The sequence below is a fragment of the Chroicocephalus ridibundus genome, chromosome 2, assembly GCF_963924245.1.
Source record: "Chroicocephalus ridibundus chromosome 2, bChrRid1.1, whole genome shotgun sequence".
Lineage (NCBI taxonomy): Eukaryota > Metazoa > Chordata > Aves > Charadriiformes > Laridae > Chroicocephalus > Chroicocephalus ridibundus.
In genome coordinates, this window is record NC_086285.1 from 90,698,145 (window position 1) to 90,724,655 (window position 26,511).

Genomic DNA, 26,511 nt, shown 5'->3' on the forward strand with positions numbered 1-26,511 from the left:
TTTGGCACAGCTAAAAATAGTCCTGCACCTGGGCCCACTCCTGTTGGCAAAAGTATTCTTGTTACGTTGGGACAGGGGGAAGTGGGAGCCACCACCATGAGTTCACGTGCCACTTCAAACAGTCCGAATTTCCTTCGGAGCAGATCCAGCATTTAATTGGTATTTGTTTCCAGGCTAAAGATCATGTGGATATTGGTCCTCTGGCCCTTACAGTGAGAATCTGTTTTCCATTACCTGGACTTTGGTTGAAAAATATTGCATGTTTTAATAACAATCGTAAAGCAGACTGGATCTCCAGTGCACGGTGCTGTAGCAGAAAGAGAATGGGCTGTGAGACAGATTAATAAGATTTCTGAGTCGCAAAAGCATTAAGTCAGTTTAAATCTATTGGTTAAGCGTCTCAAAACTGGTAATGCATTAATCTTGAGCGGTGGTGTGTGAGCACAGCCGTTGTTGGCGTGCATTAAGACATCTCCGTGATCACCTTGTGCTTAGCTCTCTTTCAGACTCAGCAGTAGCAGTTCCCTAAGTCTTACTTAAGGTGAAATATGCAGAAGATTGGTTAACGAAGCATACGCAGCGACTCTCAGTAGCAGGTGCCTGGTTTTACCTGCTTTATGGATACCAGGACTATAAATTTGGGATGGCCGTGGCTGTCTATTTCTTCTGCCATAGAGCCATCCGTCCCAATTTGGAGACTTGATCCTGGTTTGACCCTCCTTCTGCTGGTGGATCTGACTGACTTCCACCCCTGTAAGGACTGCAAAAGCCTCACGGGGTGGTGGTTGTGAATCTTAGCTTGACTAGTCTCTTGCTTCTGCTGCACTTCTTTCATTTCAGGGTAGTGCAGTTAAAACCCCACGTGCAAAGCACTACTACGGTCTGTTTAACTGGTGTAAAGGTCTTCTAGTCCAGAAGTGGCATGTCATTTAGAAATTCGTTTAACGATTATTTACTTCAATGGTTTTGAAAATGACAATGTTGTTTGTTGTTTTTTTTTTTGTTTTCTCATTCTTTTTGAACCCCTGTTTTATATGTGTGTGTTTATTATTTTTATTTTTTTCCTCTGCCTAGACCTGGTTAACCATTTCTGTGAACAGGTCCTCAATTTTTTACTTTGTCCCTACTTTCCTGTCGTAGCCCCATCTTCCCCTGGTGTCGACTCCGTACCCTTACAGCGCACAGGCAGTCAACACGGCACACAGAACGCAACAGCGACCTTCCAGAGGGCCAGCTATGCGGCCGGCCCAGCCTCCAATTACGCAGACCCCTACCGACAGCTGCAGTATTGTCCTTCTGTTGAATCACCATACAGCAAATCTGGGCCAGCCATCCCACCTGAAGGGACCTTGGCTAGGTCACCTTCCATTGATAGCATTCAGAAAGATCCCAGGTGGGTGAAACCTTCATTGTCTACTATTTCTTGCTCGTGCAGAGGTTTGTAATTGCGGTTTGCTTTGTATGTTTCTGCTGTTGAGTATAAAAAACAAAACAAAACCATGGTTGTACATGAAAGATTTTGTTTGCATAACAGCTTTGTCCTACTGTTGTACCTTGGAAGGCTCTCATGAGCTCTTCTGTGAAATGAAATGATAGGTATGGTTTTGAATATGTGTGTTTAGCCTGCTTTCAGCAGTGCCACCCCTCAAAAGGGTATAAGAAGTAATTTTCTCTGAAAATGAGAGGAGTGGTGTAACTGTTTTAACTCTGTAACCATTGTGGATTGAATTTTCAAGTTGCTCCTTGGGCAGAAGTTGTTAAAAGTTGTTGGTTTGTCTCAGCAGTTAATATTCATAAAAGCTGCAGAAAAGGGTATTCTGGTATTGAACGAGGAGACTGAGCAACGTGGAAGCAACACGTAATCGGGCTTACGCTTCACCCTGTGTGTTGTGCGGGCTTCCAATGCCAGTACCCGGCAGCAGAATGTCTGCACTACAGCTTTGCAGAAATGGTTGTTACTGTGCATGCTTTTTAAATATATAGCACAACTTTTAGTGTTGCTGTCAGGCATGACCATTCTCATATACCTAGAGAAGGTGCAAAGAGGAAACTTTATAGCCATACATACCCCAAGCAGGTGGATGGATTAGAGAGAGTGAGTTTTCTGGCAAACAATTTGACTTCGTGCAAACAGCAAAGGAAATGCTAACCGTAATCGCCAATGCACTTGGTGATTTTGTTCAGTTTTCTGATGGAAAAGAAAGCAAGTCTCTTCCGTAACTGAAGTCTAAACTTGTTGAAAGTGTTAATTTATACAAGGTTTTTCTATGGCAGATGGTGTGATTTATTTATTATTTCTGCTATGTGTAATTTAATGATAGGAGAGCCCAAAAATTTGCCCCCAACTAAGATGCTGGAGGTGTTTAAGCAACAATTTGAAAAGACTGCTTCCCCTGCATTAAAAACCAAATACTCACAGTCTGATCTCTCTGCTCATTTAGCATTATAGCAGTTCTCTCTGTCTCTCCAGCCAGGAACACAACAGCAGCTAAATTTTATGGCACATCGGAAACATCACTGCTTGCAGCTACTTCAGCCATTGCAGAGCTTTACTTGTTGAGAAAGCTTCTGCCTTTTTTTTTTCCCCCCCTTAGCTTTTGATATTCCTCCACAAATTTGAAAAGAATATAATCTGAATTCCTCCTGCCTCAGAGCAAACATTGGTAACCAGGGGGAGACAGTCTTTTTCTGAAACCTTGGTATCTTGATATACTTGTATTCCAGGATATAAAAGCCCTTGAAGGAACAAAGCTTTGCTTTATAATACTCGTGTTCAGATGTAGAGAAAATTATATTAGGAGTGCACTAAACTAGAGGAGAAATTACTGTAATCCATATGGTATGTTCTTAGGAGAAACATGATAATGTTGAAGGCACTATTCCCAGCAGACAGGAAAAACATATTTACAGTATCTCTACAGGTCCTAGACGTAATATCTTTCTAAGAAGATATTATCTCTAATTATTTGCTCTTCTATCACTTCACAACTGTTATTCAGCTACTGTATAGGATACGGGCTTGTAAAAGAAGATCTCCTCATGCAAATTTTTCATTTGTCTGTTTTTCGGTTCTTTCTCATCTTGTGATACCGTTTGTGCATTCGTGAGTATTGATTTCTGTAGGCAAAGTAGGAGCGAGCAGGCATCCAGGTATGAATGGAACTTGATAAACTCTTTAGGGGGGATCATTAAATATTATTACAAATTACTATTAGATGGGTTGGGATTTTTCACTGAATAACTTTTGTAAAAGAGGTTTGCATTACTCTTGATCTCATTCATTTGATCCATGGACTATGCCTGGCATCTCTTACTTAGTATTGCTGCCTTTACTTGTTGGTTCAAATAATTCTTATAAAACGGTATCAGAAGCGTCCCTGACTATGTTGTGCCTTAGTCCCCAGAAACAGTAGTCCACCGTCCCCAGAAGCTGTAGTCCACCTAGGCAGACTGGCTTCTGAAGCTGTCTGTGGCCCACAGCAGCTGCTCGTCATTCATGGAAAGGCATTGAAAAATCAGAAGGAGTTCAGAGAAAACAAAAGCAATCAGGAGACTTTTAACATGTTGATTTCTATGGGTAGACTACAAAAATGTGGATAAATGACAAGTGTGGGAAGGAGGGGACAGAAGACTCTTGAGATGCTTGAAAAAATATTGTGGAAGGATAGAAATAATTTAGGGTAGCACAAGGGAAGTATAATCAGAAGTACTGGTTTTAATTAGAAAAAGGAAAGCCTGGCCCAAATACAAAAAAGACTTTTAATGGCTGTGTTAAGTTGTATTGTATTCTCCAAAGGCTTATCCTTTATACATTACGTAGCAAGAAAGAAACCAAACATGTAGGTCAGTGGATGACTGTGTCAGCTGATAATTCTTGAGTTTCGTTCTAGACCTATTGCTGCTTTGGGTGGCTGGATTTTTTGTGACTGAGGTGAATCGTGGAGGGGAATGGCAGGCATCACTTTCAGACGCTGAGCCTACCTGTCCAACCAGGGGCTCACTGGCAGAGGAAAAATTGCAGGACAGAAGCACACTAATTGCAGGCTTTTGATTAGCGTTTGCTTTATGTCAGTCAGTTCAAGATGAGAAACAGACACATAGAAGAGAACATACTCATCCTAATAAGCAATTAGAGTTCCTAAAACCGAGCATTATTTTCTGGAATCTTCAATTCAATTTCCATCTCAAGTCCCAGAAAAACGGTTGGCAGGCACTGATGTAGTTGGCAATTTTTTCCATTGTTTTCACCATGTAGTTTGGATTACTAATACTCCAGTTTTACATACGTATTCTGAGCTGACATTTGGCAAATGAAATTTTAGCTCAACATCTGTTCTGCATCATTCAGCTGTCATAAAATGCGGTTTAATGTTCATTACCTTAAAGTTTAGGACGAAAACTAGTTTTGAAAAGTATCAAGATATTTATTATCAAGTTTGTGGTAGGGGATAATTTTTAATTTATGCAGGTAGACTGCTAGCTGATACGAGCTCACATAACAGGTAGTAAAAACTATATGCATCTGTACTGGCAGAGAGTCTGAGTCTTTGTTATTTAAAAAACAAGCCCCTTATCACCTGTCAGAAATAAAACTTAAGTTCTGCATGTGGAAAATGAGGAGGTTGAATATCAAAGGTAATTTACAGATTGATTCTTCAGAGCACTCTTTTTTATGTTTACTTCATGTCAGAAAAGGAAGAGAAGTATGCAGTAGGGCTGTGATATAAACTGTTCTATGCCATAAGCTCTTATATGAAAAAGTGGCATAGGAGGGAAAGAATACAATATTTATTTTCTAATTATTGTCTTGCTTTTGGTTCCTACCGAACTATGAATTTGTATTTTAAAGTACCAGAAATATATGTTCATGTGATATTTTCCAGCCTACTTCCGTTTAAGAAAGATTAATCTGTCTCTTGGCACCAGTAAATTATCACAGGTTTGTCTGTTCCTAGACTTCAGGGGAACTGGTAAGCCCTAGAAATAGAAATGCCAGTACCCAATTGTCAGTCTGCGTGCCTTCCCATTTTTACTCCAAAATATGAACCTGACAAATATGTATAATTTTTTTTTTTTTTAGTTTTGAACCTACTAAGAAACCATGTACATATACTGCTGCTGATAAATCACACTTGCTGCATAGCAGATGAAAAATACGTAATTTTCACATCCTTCAGTTTAAACACGTACCAATGAAGTTTTGCAGTACCAGTGGTTTTGCTTCTTTATGGACTCACTGTGTCTAGTTTGATGAGTTGAGGTAACAGGTTTCCGTTGTTGTTTTATGACTTCTCTTCTTACTTGCTTTTATTGACATGCCTATATACACACACCTTGTCCAGCAAAGAAGCTGGCAAGAAGCTGAGTTAACAGCGAGAATTGTTGAATACACTCCATTAAGGCTGTCAAAATTAATTTCAGAGTTCAAATGCCTGTTTTTCATGTTGCATTGAATTATATTGATCTGCACTTTAAATTTTCCTTTATGGCATCCCTCTTCTCAAGATACGTGGTTCAGAACCTTTAAAACTATTTATTCAGAAGAAATGGGGTAATTTGGTGAGTGAAGCTGTAAAGAGTTCATTTTTCATTATAGAGCAGATTGCACTAGTGATCGGGCTCTTGTTTAAAAAAAACAACAAGGCAACACAAAACCACTAGCAGTAGAATCATGTTGCAACGTTACAACAAACAAAATTTTTAAAACCAGCTATCTCGTAGTTGTTCTCACCTTAAGAACCGTCTGGGTGTAGGTCAAGATAGAAACAGAGTTTTCCAGCTATTGCATGATTTAACTGTAATACCCTGAGACGTTTCTGCTCTGTTCTGTGCTTTCAGAGTCAACTTTCCATTTCATTACCTCTGCTGGCCTTAATTTCCTCCTAAGCAGAAGATGACGGTACTGTCTGTCTATCTTCTAAACTTCTAAATTGACTTTCTTTCTGCTTATGAAAGGAAATAAATTAGATCAGAACATTTTGTGTGGACTGTAAGTTTCAAAACTCATCTTGTTTTTTTTCTGGTGTTTTATTTTCCCCCCCAAAACACGCTTTTTTTCAAAATGCAAGTTAGAGAGCTTTCTTTTTCCATAGAAAAAGTGATAGAAGTAAAATAACTCTAGTTAAATTTCTGCGCTCCAGTAAAACTGCTTGTGAGATTAGCACACAGAGTTTGGAACATAGCCTGTTAAAAGATAAGTGTTTTCTGCCGGAGTCTTCACGACATATTTAATCTCACTTTGTTCCAAGGATTGTCTCAGTGTTAATAGTGTTAGTCTACTGTAAATCTGAATAGCAGCCAGGCACAGGAACAGTGTAACGAGGTAAGGAAATAGCAGGGTAAACCTGCATGTGTGGGAGGTTGGACATCTTGGTGGGAACATGTCTGGTAGCTTCTTTGGGAAGGGTTGTCACCTTCAGAAAGAAGCTTCTGGTGGGGTAGAAGGCCTTGCTGTGACTACAGTAGAGCGGGTGGCAACACTGTGCAGCACTGCTGTGATCAGTCCTGAGGTGGGAGCTTGGGTTTTCAGCATCCAGAGGGCTGTCGGTGGGTCTCTGGCATCACTCTCTAACCCAAGAGACAGAAGACTGAAGTTCATATTCCTGGTCTGGATGAGACAGAACAGGGCTTGTGGATATACCTCTTCACTTTTATATGACACAATGTGTGATAGGCAGCTCTCCTTTTCACTCAGTAGTTTACCCTTTTCTGAAATTAAGGGTAAAGTAAAGGGGGAGGTGATTCTCCAAAGGTGGTGGTAGTGGAAAAGCCATGGGAAATGTACTTCTAGTGGATCTGAGCATATAAATGTTTGTCAGTGTAGGCTTACGGCCAGAAGTAAATGGTTGAACGTCCTAAGTCCTACTAACACCCTGCTAAGAATTTTTGCATCAAATTTACATGGGCCAAGCCCCTTGTATTGGTAGAACCAAGGAGATGGTTTTTGAGAGCGCTCATTTTGTAGCTCTGTGTTTAAGTATGTCTTTCATTCAGCAAGGAAATACCTGGTTTATTTTCCCTACATAAAAATTGTACTGTCTCTCAGGCTTTAATATATACTCCTCTGAGTATGAAAAACTGACCCTAAAAGAAAATAAAATTGAAGAGTCTAAACAGGACAAAAATATACACCCGTATCAGGATCGCAAGTCTGGACCAAATTGCAATTCCTCATACAGATTCTTTCTACATAAAAGGCATGAATTTTTACTTAGTGTACAGAATAGTTCTAAGAAAACATAGCAGGTCTGACAAAATAAACAGCAATCCGTTTCCCCTTCCTGCTGTAACTAAGGATGAAGACTGCTTCCTTAGCATAGGTGAGGTGGGAGTCCATAGACTATCCTACAGTCTGTTAATTTGGGATTTCAGGAGACTTACTTAGCTGGAAACCTGTGCTGGAAAAGACTTTCCTAGAGAATAAACGAGGAGCAAACTGGTCCATGCAAGTATCAACTTGCGATGAAGTAGAGGAGAGTGGTGCCTAGAACTTGGAAAACTCGCTTTTGTGTGTATTTGAACACATTGCTGTATATGCCAACAGTTTCTGTCTTTCCAATGTTTACATCGAGGTGTTTTAAATGGTTGTGGATGCACTGGACATCAGTGGAGTAATTTCACAGTGCAGCAAACATGATTCAGTATGCAGAAAAGCATCACCTGTATTTGCTATTTCTAGAATTTTCCCCATGTTGTTTAGCAACCTCCTTTCTCTGGGAGAAATACTTGGGGAAACAAAAAAACAAAACCCAAAAAAACCTCCAAAACCAAAACTCAAGTGTACTCTACAGCAATAAAGTGTCCGTGCTTTTAGCTCGTGAAGCACTAGTACCCACTTTCTCTTTGTCACTAGTACCACTTTATCGACAGTGCAGGATGCCACTCCATTTAGTTGCCATCCTGTCTTTAAAGAAATCTGATCCTATCATTAACAAACCTGCCCTATTGTAACCCCAGAACACCACAATTTCGGTATATCACAGTAAGACGGACGGTGCCGGTCCATGTACTTTGAATAATGAGTCTGTCCAGAAGTGCTTACTATTCCTAAACCGTCAGCAGAGTAGAAGAGGTTATACGTAGCCATTTTATCTGGTAGGTTATTTATGCAGCATACAGGGTATAATTTTGAGAGGGATGATGCCTCATCTCTTTTTTTTTTTTTTGATCTGAAAGCTTAGCTCTTATAATCCTTTTCCTCCACCAAAAGGTAATTCCTTTCCTTTATATTGGAAGAAGTGAAAGGCCACTTACGTACTTGTCAACGATACAGGGCGTTCAGGAGGACAGTGGCAGGAGCGCCACGTAGCGTCGAGAAGTGGACCTCTAATAGTTGGAGGGGAGATGAGACTGGTGTCTCCTTTTTGGACAATTTTATTTAATGCAGGTCTGTCACTTGAAGAGCAGCAACAAACTCCTCTCCACTGTTTCTTTCTTAATCTGTTGCGTATTTTAATGGCTTCATTCATCCGGGAAGGAGCAGGTGGGCAGTGTACCTCATCCTCATACTGTCCATAGCTCATTTATGCTTCTTGTACAGCATAATTGAGCTTCTAATGGTGACTATACGTCTCAATGCAGTTTCTGCCTTTGTTTGCCACACATTTTGCTCAGTATCCTGCAGCTCATTTGCAAACTTTGACAGATGCAAAATCCGCGTGGTGCCTTTCTGTGATGACAGACTGTAAGAGCCAGAAAATGTTGTAAGTATATTTTCCAACCAGACATCAAAAACATGGAGAAGAACCATACTTTCAGGCTTTACTGGGCTCATGTAAGCTGTTACGATCTCCTGGCAAGATAAACCACATAAGAAGCTTCTCGGTAGTAACTCTTGGACGTCTCATCAGCCAAATGGATAATAATGATCTTACGGTTTACGGGAATGTTGAGACTAAGTTAAATTTCTAAGGTGCATCGAAGTTCAAAGGATGATCTTACTTCTATGGGAAGCATGATGGGAGGGGAAGGGAAATGTGTTAAGTGGAGGAGATGAATATGGAAAATTTTCAATAAGCTTGCTAAAATCAGGACACATACTCTCAAATTTTTCTCATTAGAAAAAAGCAACCGAAAATCATCCTCGCCACTGAGACATAATTTGCTGTGCAGAGGTTGTTAGTTTCTGAAGCTGGACCTCAGTGTGATGTTGCACAACTGTTTTATAAGCAGGAAACAAAAGCCAGCTAATTTTGTAACCATTGTACAAAATGTGTCATTGAGAGCGCAGGGGATTTCTGTAAGAGAATACGACCAAGGGTTTGCTGAAATAATGTTTCTAGTGTAGAAACTGTTAGCTAAAAATGATGAAGGGAAAGAACTATCAACAATGTTTATTAGTTTCTAGCAGAATTTTATAGCTTTTATAAATTAAGAGCCTGACTTTAAGAACCCTAGCTTTATGTAGATTAAATATGTTAGACGGGAATAGACCGATCTCTGTCAGCTCACTCGAGATCAGAGCCTGATGTGAAGTCACAGAATCACAGAATCATAGGGTTGGAAGGGACCTCTGGCGATCATCTAGTCCAACCCCCCTGCCAGAGCAGGGTCACCTACAGCAGGTTGCACAGGAACACGACCAGGAAGGTTTTGAATGTCTCCGGAGACAGAGACTCCACCACCTCTCTGGGCAGCCTGTTCCAGTGCTCTGCCACCCTCAGGGTAAAGAAGTTCCTCCTCATGTTTAGGTGGAACTTCCTATGCTCAAGTTTGTGCCCATTACCTCTTGTCCTGTCCCCGGGCACCACTGAAAAGAGCCTGGCCCCATCCTCCTGACACCCACCCTTGAAGTTCTTTCTCCAGCGCATCACTGTTCCTTTGGCTCTCTCCACCACCTTCACTTAGATCTTTCTTTCTCACCCCACTCCACTGCCCCGCTCCTGGAGCCCGATGAACAAGTGAGGTTCAGAGATGCATCACAGTTCTTAGCATTAAGCAAGTGGTTTCCTAGGACGCAAAAACCACTGATCCCATGGAAGTCCTACAGCCATGGTTGCCAGGGAAACTCACAGCCTCTAGACTTACTGTGAAACATTTGATCTTTTTACTTGGCTTTGGTTTTGTTTTGGGCTGTTTGGGTTTGGTTTTTTTAGCCACTGCAGCAACAGTGTGATCGCTTGCTGTTTAGCTTGCCACCCACCTCTAATAATGTGGGGTTCATGTTTATCCTCACCGTGCAATGAAGCGGAGGGATCTGAGTAGTTGAAGACCTGGGAAGAAATGGAAAGGTTCTCTTAGCCCAAAGGACGACAGAGTGAGATCTCTAGGTTTCTTTGACATACCAAAGGTAAAAATATGGAGGAGTAAAGCACTTGTGGAGAAAGGAGGAGCTGTGCAAACCCTGGGTCAAGGTAAAACAAGTCATTTAATTCAAGAACTGAGCAAAAACTAAACAAGTTTAAAGAATAAAGTAATTTAATTTAGTTTTTTACTCTTTAAAAATCATTTGATGTTAGCTTGGTAATCCTTTTGTTCCATACCGGGACATGATGTATTTGGTTCACACACTCCATTTCAAAGAGGAGGGCTGGTTTTTGTTTTTACGCCATTTGATGCAATGTTTTCCCTTCCACCTACCTGAATTTGAGCGTCTGGAATATAAAAACTTAGTTTGAGTGTTTGGCCCTGATAGCTGATAAGGCTAAAGAAAAGTGATTGTGCGTGTGCTGGTGGAAGTGGGAGGAATGAATGCTGACAGCGCAGGTGAAAAGCTGTTTCTTAGTGCATGCGACTCCCTTACCTTCCTGTTAGTCGGGATCAGGTCATGTTCTGTGTTACCCTCTCTCAGAAGCTGTGCTGATCAGTCAGCCTCAGTTGTTCCAGCTCTTGTTACTAGTATGAAAAGTGATCCCTCTTTTTGACTGTCTGTGAGTCCTGAAAAGATTCAGAAACTAAATTTCCTATAGCTGTTTTTTGTGCAGTTTTCATGTCTTTAAAATATTCATGCTCGATAACTTCTCTCAAACCACTGCAAACTAATGCAGTGTTTGCTGTTCCAGAGTCCTACCCATCGCCTTACAGAGGCGCCAGTATGATTTCTGCCTCCAAAAATCATCAAGGTTACTTCCACAACGGTTTTGCAGCGTGGGGTTCTCCTATTTTTGATTTATAGATGATTGAAGTGCAGAATATCGTGTGACCTTCACGTATCAAACAACTTCTGCCAGAGTAAAGAATTGACCTTAAATCACCTGCATTAGAACAACGAAAAAGAAAAAAAAAGGGTTTTTTTCTATTTTATTTCTTAACATGTCTCAAAAAAGAAGCAGGAAGGTGTTCCAGGGGTGGGTTCCTCTGGCCTAAGGCCCAAAATGGTGCGTTAGGTGTGATGTTCATGACCTGGGATTTTCCCACTAGCAAGGCACTGACACAGGTGGAAAATTACCACCATACTTTTCCTTGGCACAAGGTGACACAGGGACAGCCTGTCACCATGGTGCCCGTTGGCTCTTCGGAGGATACCTCCCCATGGGACTGACTGGGGCGGGGGGGGGGGAATGGTGCTGACTGGAGATCTACTGATCCCGTGCCCCTTGTGTTGAGGGCAGAGCAATGCCATGTGTGCAGCCAGGGGTCACCAGACTTGGGTGGTGACAGGGTGGGGTGGCCTCGCTCACCAGCGACAGAGGCTGGAGCTGCTGCCACATTGCAAGGAGGACCCCAAAGAACAGTGGTGGTGAAGCCCAGGAGAATGTGGTAGGACTCCAGACAGAGGGTGAGCCTGGAGCAACCTGCAGGTTTTGGGTGGTTTTTTTTTTTTCTTTTTTTGGAGTTGATGCTTTCCTGATGGCTGAATTATATGACTGCCATCCCTTTTCAATACTGTGAGCCGAGCATCTCCAAAATGTGAGTGTGCAGTCAATTATCTGCTTGCAGAGTCAAGGTGTCTGGGCCTACTCACAACAGGTGTTTTGCAGTTAATGAAGTTTACTTTAGTGTTAGACATACAGTGTTTGAAGTATTTTAGTCCTTTGTAATTCGCATCCAGTGATTCAAGGATAGAAGCTGTCTTTGGTGATGTGGTCATGTAATTACGTAGGCGTTCATCTCACCATACCTAAATTTATGGTCTGGAATAGCCTTAAGATGGATGGCGATTTATACTTTTTTCCCCTGCAAGAAGTTGGCTTTTGTAACGGGTTACCCTTTTTATGCCTTTTTGAGTTTTCTGTATAGTTCTGTGATTCCCTGCAATAGCTTTTAATAGGAAAGGTTTGACATTTTCCTGCATCCAAGTAGTTCTCGGATGTCTTGTAAAACTCTGGCTGCACACAAATTGGTGCACAGAGGATCCTTTAGATGTTTTAATGTTAGATAGCTTTCTCAGGAAAAAAATGGGAGAAGGAGTTTGATTTCTCCTGTGGCTTTACCAACCTAGCTGAGAGTGGAGTTTGCTATGAGCAGCCAAATCACAAAACCTCTGTTTAGGCAAAGCTTTTCCTCACGTGTACATCAAGATTCTTTTAAATGCATAAAATCTTCTCTATGTGATGAAATCTTCTTTGCATAGACTTCTCTAGTGGATGTTTTGTTCCATTTGTCAGCAGCTACATTTTTTTAAATGAAATTGTATCCTAAAGTCTAAAGGTTTTATCTGCAGGCGCTAAGGGATAACAGATCCTGTCAGCCGCTGCATTTTCTGTGGCACCTCTCCAGCAGCCATCTGTTACCTTTTGGCTTCTGCGTGATTTACACATCAGAATCTCCCCCCCCAAAAAAAAACCACAAAACAAAACAAAAACCAAACAAAAGCCACCACACCACCCAAACAACAACAGAGAAGTGCTTCAGAAAAGCTTACTTCTGACGTATGTACGATTATATACACTATTTGAGTAAAAACAGGGGTCCGGTTCTTGGGTCTGATAAGAGCAGAGACTTCAGAGCAGTTTGGCTATGCTGTATAGGAAGGAGGAGGCTTCCTTTTCACAGGGGGAACTTCCTAAATGAAGTTTCCTCATTGACAAATGCACACATGTGGCTTTCACAGAGGAAGTCGAGAGCTGATGTCTCGAAATGCGCACTGAACGCCTCTCCACCTTTTCCTTTCCAATTACGGGTTCTCGCTGATTCAGTTTTCAAGTCAGCTAGATGGAAATAACTTTCATCGAGGAGCCTATTTATCACCCCCTATATGCCTGTAATCATATCGGTTGCACACACGGGTACAGTGAAACTGAACCTAATAGTTCCTAATCCCCAGACCGTTTATTACTAGGCCAGATTTGCCTCATAATAATAAAGCGAACAGCTTCTCAGAAATGTGAATGCAGAAGCCTTACTCTTGTTCTCCTACATATTCATTGGCATAAAGCTGTCTGGTAATGAACTTACATCTTCTTTCCTTTTGTTATTTTATTTTAAAATCATAATTTGGCTTAGATTTTGCTTTTTAGTAGCATTAAACATGACATAGTTTCACTCAGTTTTAGTGAAGTGTTTCTGTTGTGCTTTTGGGGTGGGTTTTTTTACTGTTTTTTTGTTTTGTTTTGTTTTAGTTAGCAATAAGAATGGGATAGGAGTCATCAGCTTCTCAACTGTTTTTCAAGAATCCGCAATGAGGAAAAGCCTGCACTTCATGGCTAAAAGGAAAAAAAAGAGGGGGGGGCGGTTGGAAGGGAAAAAACTGATGGATCTGTTTTCCTTTAGGAGAGTGCTTATGGGGGAAAAAAAAAATGAGGAAAACAATCTATGCATCAGTCTCTCTAAAATTTATTTCAGAGCATTATTTATGTTGCCTCTGTACAATTAAGAACAGAATGGATGGCGGAGGAATGATAGAGCTGGTAAGTGACAGCTGAAATGTGCAGAATAGTGAAGGTAGCCTGTCACGCTTGTGTTGACAATTTCAGTGTAGCCCGAAGGATAATGAAATGCACGAAATAGTTTTCAGAAACATTTTATAATAAACTATTTATGAGCTCACTTCTCTAACATTTTAAACTTCTTTGGAAGATGGAATTCTCTGCACATGGTATTGATTTAGTTCCTTGGTATCACAGGCTTCTTGGGAAAGCTAAGTTCCTGGTGCTCCCGGTTGTGCTGAATATAAGCAATATAAGCTAAATCTTGCAGTCTTTTCAAAGAGGAAATTCCGTTTACTTGGTAACATAACTTTGAAGGGAGTAAACGCAATAATACAAAGAGACTTCTAAAAGGAAATTTGACAGCGAGTCTTGATCAACAATGGTTAAGAGGCAAATTTTGATTTCATATTAGTTTCATATGAAAATTAAGAAGATAAAACTTCCATATGACACTTTATTAGATTAAGGTGAAAACTAGTGAATTTCAAACATTCAGTTGACAGTAGGTCGAGGTTCTGTGTTTGTTCTCAGTACAGGCAGAGACTGGGGTTTTACCAATATATTTTTCTCCACTTTGTGAAACTGCCTATATGTAGGGGGAAAAATGTTTAAAAGGCACCGTTGTCAAGTTTACAAAATATGTGCAATGAGAAATAAAGAGAGAAAACTTTCTCAGCCTGTTTCCTCTAAAACGCTCCTGTAGTTTCCCCGTTAGTACCTTTGTTAAATGCAACGTCTGAGTCCCTCAGCCTGCTCACAGCGCCTAGGAGCAGTTCAGGGTGGGGTTTTTTTTCTGCTTTCAGACAGGTAAAATTGCTTGATTCAAACAAGAAAATAACATTTCTTGGATAATAACTGTCTGTTAAAATAACTATCACTCAAATGTTAAGATGTCAATGTAACAAGAGAAGTATTTTCTACTGCCAGCATCAATGTAGAGTAAGGATTTCATTTCAACCTGGATGTCATGGATCCAGCTTTAGAATTTTAATTAAACCTATAGAGAAATGTGTTTTACATTTTTCTAGTAAGACTAAAGCTTGAACTCATTTCTTAATGATAAAAAGGAAAAGGAAATAAACTTCTAGTAGAGCTAGTAGTAGTTTTCATATGCTGGCATTTGGTTTTGGTTAGTAACTGCAGAAAAATAATAATGATCTTTTGAAATAAAAGCCAGAAAAAAGAATGGAAACTAGAGTAAATGTAGCTTTTGAGTTTTCTGGGAATTCAAAGGCCTATTGAGTGCTTAGAAAGCTCAGAGGGAAGAGGGATGGCTGCTTTCAGCTGAGTCTTGTAGTATTATACAAAAAAGAAAAGATCTCTGACTGTTTCTTTTACCTCAGGGAAAGAACATTTTGGGAAAGAACATTTGCTTCCTTATTCTCCCCAAACCGGTGTAAAATTTAGGCTTTGTAACACTGAATTCTCTTGGGATCCCATTGAAAAGGAGACTGGTGTGAAGATTTATGTATTTCTCTCAATATATGCATGTGATGGTGATAATGATGCAACTCCTGTGAGAAGGTGCAACTTGGAATGGAGGTTATGAAAACCACTTGGTGAATTACCAGCGTGTGTTACTTGTTAATATGTAAAAAAAAAGGTAAAAACATGGATTTGTGCTGCTATTTTTGCACATCTTGCTAGTATTTAAATGGTCCAGTGGTTTCCTTTTCCTGTACATGCATAAAATTGCTGTACATTACATTAAATTGCACATCCCTGTGCCAAAAAGCTCATGTTCAATTTGAAATGAAAGGCAGAAAGGTGGACTGATGAAGAACAAGAGAAAGTAGAAAGGAAGGCAGGGTTAAAAATAAAAGCAGTTAAATTGTTTAATTATGTCAATAGATTTACTTCTCTGAATCACTTAAAAGCTTTTATTCTTCACAACAAATAATTATTGGTATCCCCCGACTGTTTTTAGTGTAGTCACGTTTTACTGTTACTCTGTTAAGTGTGTCTTAGTAGAGAAAACCCAAGGATTAAGAAAGAGCGTAGTTTCTTTTTGGATAGGTCAGCTGTGGAAGGCTGTAGGAAGGATGCCGTGTGAAAAAATCTTCTTTGGAAGACGTGGACAAATATGTGTTCGAGGTTGGTGTTATAAAAGAATTTCAAAGGGCGCAGCAAAGGGTAGAACTCGGACATCTATGAAAACTATGTGGAAAATGTAGCCAACTATACTCAACAATCTCATGCTGTCATCTTGTAAAAATCAAAACTGCTGTGAAAGCTTGGTTGCTGGAATAACAAAAAGCCACGTCTTTCAAATAGGCTAACAATCTAAGTGCTGAAGTATTAAGTCTAGTCAACTAACTTGGAAACAAAAAATATCTGTTTTCTTCACCACTCCACACTTAGCACTTGCTAAGCTTAGCTTACTGTAGATACGTATATTTATATGTTTGTGTATATATGTATGTATATAGTATTAGGTAGGGCTTTTAGGCTGAGCACAGGTTGGCGTGGAATGTCTCAGAAAGCAGAAGCACAGAGCACAGGATTTCCCACAGTGACGGGACACTGGAACACCTCCTGCCTCTGCCCAACCTACAACCTTCAGGCAGTTTGTAGGAACTTCAGTCTTTGTGTAAGTAGTATAAATATGAACTATAAATATACATATATATATATATGTGTATATAGTATGCATACAGAGATAGAATCCGTAATCCATGTATGCATGGCATGGAGCTGTATGTTGTCAGCGTGTGTGTTTAGGTGGGGGTATGGGGCACAGGAGCAGGGTCTGATTTTTTTTGATCAGAGGCATGCCAGATTACTTTGTTTTATAAAGAAACAGTAGGGTAGGTACAGTGTGAGTGGAGTCTCCTTGCCAATACAGCTGTCTGCTGCTGAAATTCATTGTGTAGATGGTGATAAGCGCCTGGCCTGATGTAGAGCCCAGGTTCTCCAGCACTTCTCACGCAGAAGCCTCGTGTTTAAAAGGACATGGTCTTTCCACTGTCATCTTCAGAAAGGATATAAGGTTGTTACTTGTGTTCTCTACTTCAGGTAGAGCCACTGCCCATATCCTTGTATGGTCTTTGTACTGGTCAGTCCAGAGTATCTTCTCTGTCTGCTTTGAAGTTATGAGCTTGGGAGCTGCAAGTTTTACATACCCAAATTCAGTTGCAACAGTTCGTTTTATTGATGCCATTGGGATTTGCTTGTTTATAAAGTGGAAACTGCAGTATTGTTTTAATTCAGTTGTATTTCTGATATCCTTTGCTGACCGATATCTCAATGAACGACATGTTCATTTTCAGTATTTTAGTAACAGGCAAGTTACGAAGAATTTCAGGGTTTTTCCGTGCTTTCAAATACAGAGAAAGTATGGATGCTTTGTTTAAAACAAATAAAAGTTATCTGAGTATTTAAAAAATAATGGTTTCATTGCCCTGGTACCACATCATTGGGTAGTTGTAGCTTAATACTCTACCTCGGGCACTGCATACTCTAACACAAATCTAGTTCAGTGATCAACCAGACTGACACATGCTGCACCAAATTACTTCTGCAGGCATATTATATGGAGAACCAAAGTATGTGTTAAGGAAGTGTAATTCTGAAGTGACAAGGACCGTTCTGACTTGGTTTATGTCAGCTGGTATGGCTAAGAAAGCCTAGCGTCTTACTAGGGCTGTGATATTTGGAAGCTCTACCCCAGTAGAGCCAATGTGTAAGGTTAAGTTTCTTTGTTTCATGACTGAGTTTACGATAAAAAAGAAAGTAGCTTTCCAGTTCAAAAGAGGTAAAGGAGTAGGTTTTGGCTTAGTCCTAGCTAATTTGCTTGCCAGGAGATGTTGCTCTTCTTGGAAGACCTTTGAATGAGCCCTGAGCTTGCCTGAACTTTAAAGAGTATTAAAACTTTAAAGATGAATTTATTCTTTGTATTAATACTCTTTGTATTAAATGCATATATGTATTTATTACATATTTCACATATGTGTGACCAGATCCTTCTTTGTGAAAACAGTTTGCTGTCTAGGACAGCAAAGTTACTGTTTTTCAAATGAGATTTAATTGTTGGGTGATATGGTACTGTTTCATTTTGGCTTTGTCTTTACGTTTGAATTGAGCAGAGCTATTTCTTCTTAAGGACAGTTATCCCTGATTAGGGTTTTAATTTTGCTTTGTAGAGTTAAAATCCCTTTTGCTGAGGAGTAGTGGAATAATTTAAAATGATTGCATGTTGCATCACATAAGAAGATGCTTCCTCCTTTTGGGTAGGATGCAGACTCCCAACATGCTTACTGGAGAATTACGTTTTATAGCCTGTTAGAGAAGACTTCTCTCTCCATGTATGCTCAAGAAACTGGGGGAAGTAATAAAACCCAGTTTTTACTGGGTACTGCTGGGGAATCCCAACAACCCTACAATAATACAAACCTAATAAGAGTCAAGTGATGAATCCCCCTCGTGTGTTACCCCACCTGCAAACCAAAGACTGTAGTCTCTGAAGTCCTTAGAATAGATATTTTCTTTCTCTCATGTTCATTTGTTTGACACTTTAACTAGACGTAGTTGGGTGATCTTTAGCGAGTAACTAAAAATATGTAGGAGAGTGACAGATATAAAACTAGTATGAATTAAAATGGTCATAAGATTGACATGGAAATGTTTCTTCTAAATTTGTCAAAGGGAAAGCAGAAAAAAATGCTTAAGACCTACAGTAAAGTAGACTTGCATGTGAACTCCAAGAGCAATATTCCTGGTTTAAATTTGCTTCCTGCTGTTTTCATCCCAAGAGGTACATCTGGCTCCAGGGTCTCTGAACCCTTCAAATTTGAAGTATGACCTGCAGGACATGGAAGTTTCTATCTAACATTTGGGTGAACTGTAGCATGCATGTGTCCTGCCAAATAATGCTTCCTTGGAATGGCAGTTGGTTTCTGCCTTTATTTCCCCTTTCCTCCCATTTTTCGAGTCTCTAGTAATATGCTGCGTGCCAGGGTGCACAGCCAGCTCTTCAGCCATGGTTTTCGAGTCTAAAGCATTCTCTGCTTTGAGCGGAAATTCTGTCCCCTTGCTTCATGCACAAACCTTTTTTTTTTCATTCCCTCACAAAGCAGGCTGCAAAATTATTTTTCTTGGGATAACCACGGACCTCTCTGATGAAAGAGGGGGGATTCAGAGCAGAATTTCATTATGGCTACGTAAAGTGCTGTGAGTAGCTAGGAGAGTGAAACTGAACTCTTACTTGCTTACATGCAAGAGGCAGCGTGATGATACTTTGGCTGTGAAGTGTAAGGCTTAATGCCTCATCCTTCAGAATAACTCACAGGGAAAATTACAACTGAAATTTGGTAATGGAAGAGAGACACATACTCACTGAGGGGCATATTCTTTGCTATGCTGCACGCAGTATGACTGCTATATCAGACTTTGGTCCCCGTCTGGTTTATTATTTGAATTTTCCTTACTGTCAGTTTTCTAGCTGGCAGAGCCTGAAGTTTTCAGGAGCAGGTCTAACAGGGACAACCGTGTTGGAGTTGGTAGAAGAAGCTGTGAGTGTTGACAGTAAGCTGCTGTTGAAAAATTATTTATAGATTAGTTAATGGTAGAAGCCCTTTGCGCGTATCAGACTTCTGGGAAACAACACTGGAAATGATGTCTGGATTTCATTTATCAAAGTTACTGGATGTGTATTATATAATTGAAAAACTTATCCTCGCTTCACCTTAGAGTTTAGTAAGTCTAGGCATATAATATTGATGACTAAAAGGTGCGCAAAACCTCATTATAACGTGGTTGGTGTTTGTTTTATAGGTAGGAAATAATTTTTTTCGCATTGGGTTACTTGGGCTTTGAGCTAGCTGGGGGTGGTTAGAAGAGGATGCCTTTTTTTGCCTTCCTCCCTCCCCCTGTCTACTCCACGAATTGTAATAAGACTGGAGCAGAATTGAAGAGACGTGCAATTTATGGTATGCCATATGGAATGCCATATGGAAAAAAAAAAAAAGCAGGGATCAGGAATCTTCTGTCACGGGAAGATAATGAATATTTTCAGAATTAAGGCTGACCTGAAAGCAGTGGCTTGATGTTGCAGTTACTTGCTTTAGGTTACATCAAGCTGACCGTAACTTTGGAAGTCCTGCAGAAGAATTCTACATTTCAAAAAATCCAAGAAGAAGGGATGAAGTCTGCCTTTCCCCATAGAAGGGCACTCGCCGAGGGGTCTGATGGTTCTCATTGCAACAAATTAGTAAAGTTGAAGATAATGCAAAACCATGAATTATTAAAATATGGCATTCCTGAATGGTTTAAACTTATTCTAATGTGTTCTGAGGTGAATTGTCTTTGCATGTTCGTTCTGAATTTACAAAACAATTTAAATACTCTAAAATGATTTTTAAAAAAATTCAATTGTTCTATATTTTGTCTTTTTATTTTAATATAGTCAAAGAAGCGCTTAGATGCATTCAGTAAGGAATCTATTCTTCTACAGCTTTTTATGACTAAAGGAGGAGTTGTACAATTGCATTTCAGTCTTTACTTTCTAAAATATTAAGCTGTGCTTTCAAATACATGAATAAAGTTTTGTTTAATAGAATTTGAGTGTAGAGAGTATCTGAGGAGTAGCTGAAATATAAAATGCTGAGAGGAGGGGGCTTCTTAATGCTTTCACGTAGGACAGCTTTCTTCTTCACAAGCCGATTTACTGTATATTTCAACTTTGTTTGTTTTGATGACAGTTCACACTTTTCTGTGAAGAAGTAGCTGCTAACTTGATAAGAAATTTTATCCACTGACTGTTTGCCAAAGTTTTGTTTCCAGTGTAGTAAATAAAGCCTAATAGGCAAAATTGGGGAAACCCCCAAATCCTTACAGTTTCTGTCAATCAGACGTTCGTTTCCATGGAATCTGGTTGGTGTGGGAGGGAAGAGTGATGCAGTAACAAACCACGTTTGAAGTGTCTTTGAAGGAAAAGTTAATCCCTGCTTGCAGTGGCTTACACGAGTAATTCTTCTGATATCAAGTTGATCATACTGATGTAAAGGTTTTGAGAGTTTCATGAGTACTTGGGATAGCAGAGTTAAGAATAAGCTACAGAGTCAAAATCAGAATTTCTTTTTGGTTTACATATTGCAGAAGTGCAGAGACTTTTGCTAGTAAGTCCCTATCAGAGCAACCTGTAGCAGTTGGAAATCAATGACTTTATGTGGTGTAATCATTTACTTATTTAAACTGGTTCATACCAATGTATTTAAGTGAAGTTTATTTACCCAGCTTTTTTAGAAGAGATCAGATTGTGTAAATGCCTGAGTATTTCACAGGTCTTGCGAGAAGAGATTTCCATTTTATTTACAAAATTTACATTTTATGTTTGAACACTTGGTCGTAGCTCATATGTAACAGAAGGTATAGTGTCTGATTCACAAGAAATGCTCTAAAATTTACTGGTCCACAGACATGAAACAGAATGGAAATTGTTTTCAACCCCTCTTTAAGTTCCTAGTGTTGAAGATGACGCCACGTTTCACTAAAGGTAAGCGTACAATACTGTTACTGTTGTGAGGCAGCATAAATAGTATAATATGAACCTGAGCCAGACAGCCTGAGTTTTGATAACAATGTGCAGAACCAAGATTGTTCTGCAAAGCGACCAGAAAAATGAGACTATCAGTTGCTGTCTCAGTGGGTAGATGAGGCAGCTATGGCTGAAAGCTAGTTTGAGTTGTGAGCATAAGCTCTAGCTTGTGCATACTCTGAAACTACTGAATTCTCCAATGAAAAATGTCATAGATTGTCAGGAAGATCTATTTTCTGTATGTGAAAGAGATACACCTGTCTCTGGGACTTCCAGAGGACAGTGTTTGAATGTGTGACTGCATTTACAGAGTATATTTTTTCTAATGTGGCTTGGTTCTCCTTCTGCAGATTTTATCAACCTTACTTTCCACTGTCATCTTCAGCAGAAGACTTACCGTACTAGAGGAAGTGATACATGTATGTGTGTGACTATGTGTGTGCAGCTGTGTGTATCACAGAAACAGGCTTAACCTAGAAGTCTGAGAAAAGATGTGATGGAAGGGAATTACAGAGAAGGAAAAGGGGTAATAGAAAAAGGCATGTGGCACCCCTCATCTGTCATTTATACTGTCTAGTACAGAGCTCAGCCTGTGTCATGTCACAGGATGGCCCTCATGATGCTGTGCAGCCCCAGCATGTATTGATACAGTTTGGCTTGTAAAAAAAATAGTCATGATTTAGTATGGAGTAGTTTTTGTATAGGTATTTTCCTGTTTCGGCCTTACCCATGAAACAAAACGCTGCTTTCCTGATTGTTATAAACACCAATTTTTGATACAGATTGCAGTTTTATTTCCAGTACTTTGAGATAAGTCGTACTTTTTACATGATCCTTTTCATGTGTTCTTGCAAGCATGGTTATTCTACAGCCATGCTTGCAAAGTGTGATCTACGTTGTTTTTATTGTCACCAGTTGCTCAGGCCCAGTGATATTTACCTATTCTCCTTAATCCCCTTATCTGCTAATTGGAAAATTCCTCGGGAACTGCTTGAGGTAGTATTATCTTAACTCAGTGTAACAGGTAGGAAGTCATATTACATCATACTTCTGGTTCACGTACAGAACATTACTAGAGAGGTGCCTCAGGATGAGGCCTCTAATTGTTGATAGTGTTTTGAGAAGTGGGTAAGGGGTTGACCAGTTTTTTTGTCTGGGATTTATTTTCATTGGTTTAAAGTGCTTTCTTTTTGCTTGTTTTTTTTTTTTTTTTGTGTTTGTGTCTCTGTGTTTGGGGTTTTTTTATTATTTTTTTAGATTGCTTGACAGAGTTTGATTATAAGCTGTGTCTCCTTGGCTTTAAGGTGGTTGAATACCTGCTTTATATCTCCACAGAAGTTTGGGAATAGAGATACTGTCTTTTGTACAAATGAGTTGTGAGTAGCCTTCCAAATTGTAGTTGCATTGTTCAGCCATGCATGTATATAAGATCATGTGGCGAAAACAGAACGGTACTGCGTATGAAATCTTGTTGCCCACCTTCCACAAAAAAACTATTGGGTTCGTTCTAGATACCTGTCCTTTTGGCCACAGGTTAAATCCAGACGTGCAGGTAGTCTATTGTTACTAAAAAAAAATTCTAAGGATGAAAAGGCTGAACACTGTGATTTTAATTTAAAAAAAAAACAACCACCCAACCACGAAACCAGCGTTTTTAATTTTGTTCCTGTTAAAAGTTCTGATGTTTAAGAAAATTTGCTATACAGAATGGGCATATTATCTCATTTGAAAAGTAGCTACCACGCCACTTACATGTTTGTCATATAGCACATTGAAATTTATCCATGAGAGTTTTAGTGTGATAATTTCTTCTCATACCCGGATCTCTCTCTCCGTACATTGAAAAAGATGAACTAGACTTGAGATCAAAAAAAGTGTTGGCTTACTTTTTCAAATTTATAATTGGCTTCATATTATTAAACTGAAAATCCTGTGGGATACTAGAGTTTATCCTGAACAACTGTTCCTTGGTGGCCATCTGGGCTTTTAGATGATAAAACAATGTATCATTTTTTCTAACACTGTGATATTCTGGAGTACAGTGCAAGATCTGTATTAAAATCAGCTTCCCTAGGGGGCTTCCCCATCATCTGTCTCTCTTACACCCTCCCACCACAGTATTTTTTGTGCCCTGCTTACAGACTTTGCTTATATAAAATCCAAAAGGGAAAACGGCTTGTGTCGATTTTGAGCGTTTCTTACCTTACATAGGTTAAAGTAGTTCATAAGCTTCACAAATGTTAATTATTTTTGTTATGCTATACAACAAGGGGAGAAATAAATCTTCAAGGTTTTTAGACTGATAATGCTTAGGAAGCTTCTTGGCTTCCTAAGTGGCCTTCTGCCTATTTATTATAAGGTGTTACTAGGGAATGTTTTTTAAGATTACTTCAGTTTTTCTGAATATATTATTCTTCACAAAGCGTTATGGCTAGATTGTTATTAAGTGATGCAATCAAGACAGGCAATGTCACTAATCTAAAAGACCCTGGCCACAGAAACCGCTTTGCTGTACGGTGAAGAAATAGGTGCAGTGCTACGGACTGAAGCAGAAAAGCTTTGCTACGATCACTCCTCGGCTTGTGTACCCTCGTTCTGCTCAGGGGAGCTGATGTTGAGGGTTGATCATTACCTGACTGCTGTATAAATCTCCCGAGGTAGCTGCTGGAGAGTGAGTCAGTGTCTTTCAGCTTGGAGCTTAGTGAAGCAGAGTCATCACTGACCAGACATTTTCTCAGGCCAGAGTCAAAATGTCTTTTTCAAGTACATCACACTTTTCGGGGCGGGGCGGGGGGGAGGAGTGACACCTAGCCAAAATTCATATTTAGGCAGTGATAGAGTGGCAAAGAATATGACATCTTCCTAGAAAAGTCTTTCTCTGAAGGACCTTCGGTATGGAATATTACTCTCTTTATTCTCTGATTCTCTATCAGATGATGAAAAGCAGTCAATCTGAGGATGCTGACAAACCCGTAGAAAATATGATGGATTATTAAAAAAAGAGTCTGAGTTTTCTGAGATCTGTAATGTTTGGAAGAGGGAGGAGGCATGAAAAGTGTGCTAAAGCATCTACCCTAAAATATCCCTTCCTTTTGCAAATCCATATCTTGTTTTCCTTGGTGGAAGTGACTACTTACATTTTAAAACATAATTCCTTATGACGAACATTCTAGGGATGTTTTTATTTCTAAAATTGCAACTGTTCTAAAGATATTCACAAGAGTTAGCCAGATAGAAGAAGAGTAGAATAATGGCATAATAAGATCTTTTGTTCAAAGTCCAAACCAGTCCTTGTCCCTGGGAGTCCACCTGCTGTCAGAAATACCGCTGTCATTAAAGGGAAAAGCCTAGTTATGAAATGCTGGATGGTGCAACTTGTTGAAGCCTGGGCTTTTTAAAGACTGTTAAGAATGAAGAAAAATGAAAGAAATGAGTGCTTCAAAGCTAGTGCATTTTCTTCAAGTCTGTTTTTCCAGAGCCGGAGTATCTGTTGTTTATTTCAGTTCAGGGGAACAGCGATAGTTGAACTATACATAAGATTTTTATACAAAGGCAGATGCTTCTGTGCTTTTAAAGCTTTGTGAAGAAAGGATATTGCTAAAGGGAAAATTATTTAGCAATGAGTAAGAGATGAGCCTGTCCTTGCTAATAGTCTGTCTGAAACAAGGGCACGTCATGAGCTACCTTAAGTGGCTAAATGCCCAACTTCTGAACTTAAGGGGCAACTGCTCTGCAAAGGAGGCATCTCAGCCTGTTTTCTGCACTGAAGTTGCCATACTTTTTTTCTCATTCAGCTCTAGAGATGTGACAAGAAATACTGATTTACCTTTATGGAGATCTCTCCTTAGCTGATAGAAATGTTACAGATCAGCAACTAGGAAAATGTTCAGGGCTCTAGTTCTTAACACATACATAAGAAAAAGGTGAGGCACGCAGAGCTTGCTTAAGAGTTTGATCCAGCTCATGAAGAAGCTTTAGCATCTCTTGCTGGCACGTTCTCCTAAAAAGGTCAGCTGATGCCAGGGGCCTGATAGAATATTATTTGCATATTCACATCAGACCACACCATTAGAAATTTCTTTGCTTTTCCTGTAAAGGTTGTTGTTGATACTGAATATCAATATGCATAAGCTGGAGCTTTGTTTGCAGTCAGGTACAGTTTAAGGATTCGTAATTTCCTAAAGCAACACACGCAGTAGTCTTGCAAGAAATTATTTTAAATCTTTTTTACATATTGATGCTTATAGTAAATGGAAATGAAACTTCTGTTGTGTCCTGTTGTGAGAAAGTGACAGAGATGTAGACTCTTTCCAAGAAAGTTCTTGACCGTACAACAGCCTTTAAAGATTGGAGGCAGATAGCTGTACACTACTGTTATCTACACAGCTAGATCCAAAAGCAGCATTTGCAGCTTATTTACACTTACAGGCAGGACGCCATTCCTGTAAAGATAAATAAGGAAGAAGCAATCCTGAAAGCATGATAAGCTTGTATGGAGGGGGCTATTCTTGAGGTATTTAGCTTGGTTCTCTTCAGAAGGATTTGTTGATGTGCATCACCATACTCGATGTGCGTATGCTGGGTCTGGTTGTGAAGTTTGCTTGGGGTACCTGCACTGTAGACCATCCCTCAGTGAAAGGAGAAGAACAGAAACTAGTTTAGGACTTCTTTCCTCTTGGAGAAGATAAAGAGGGTGTGAGACAGCTGTGTGGTCCTACAAATAAGAGTGAATTGCCTGAGATGTTTGCAAGGACTGTGGAGGTGGACTGAAAGTGAGAATCTTGGACAATTACTGTGATCAGTGTTCAGAGTGGATGTAATCAGGTACCATGGATACTTCTAAAAAATGGCATTTGGTTTGATGCAGGCCATTTCTTTTGAATAATAACTTTTAAATTGCATAAATATTTGCATTAATAACTTGTGCTTTAAAAAATGGTGCATGTTACTTTATGATTCTTTCTTCACCTTTCACTTGGAGTGTCTTCCTACAGGCATTTGTTTTGACGGGCAAAAGTTATAACTATAACCAAGGAAGAGCATCAACATGCACTCCGAGGCTTTGAATTTACTGATGCTGATGTTAAAATTAGTTGCCACTTAAGAGCTGAGAGAGAAGCTGACTTAGAGACCCTTTTTAAGATAACATACTGCTAATGAAACTATGTC

General features: G+C 39.6%; 1 protein-coding gene across 4 annotated transcripts in view; it reads left to right on the forward strand.

The window, feature by feature from the left end:
• CTNND2 (catenin delta 2) overlaps positions 1 to 26,511 on the forward strand; it is a 680,238-nt gene that overhangs the window by 428,749 nt on the left and 224,978 nt on the right. For all 4 annotated transcript variants that reach the window (XM_063326147.1, XM_063326148.1, XM_063326150.1 and 1 more), the window contains one exon: positions 1,141 to 1,393. In XM_063326147.1, coding sequence (XP_063182217.1) covers positions 1,141 to 1,393 — 253 coding nt within the window. The remainder of the gene's footprint in view (positions 1 to 1,140; positions 1,394 to 26,511) is intronic.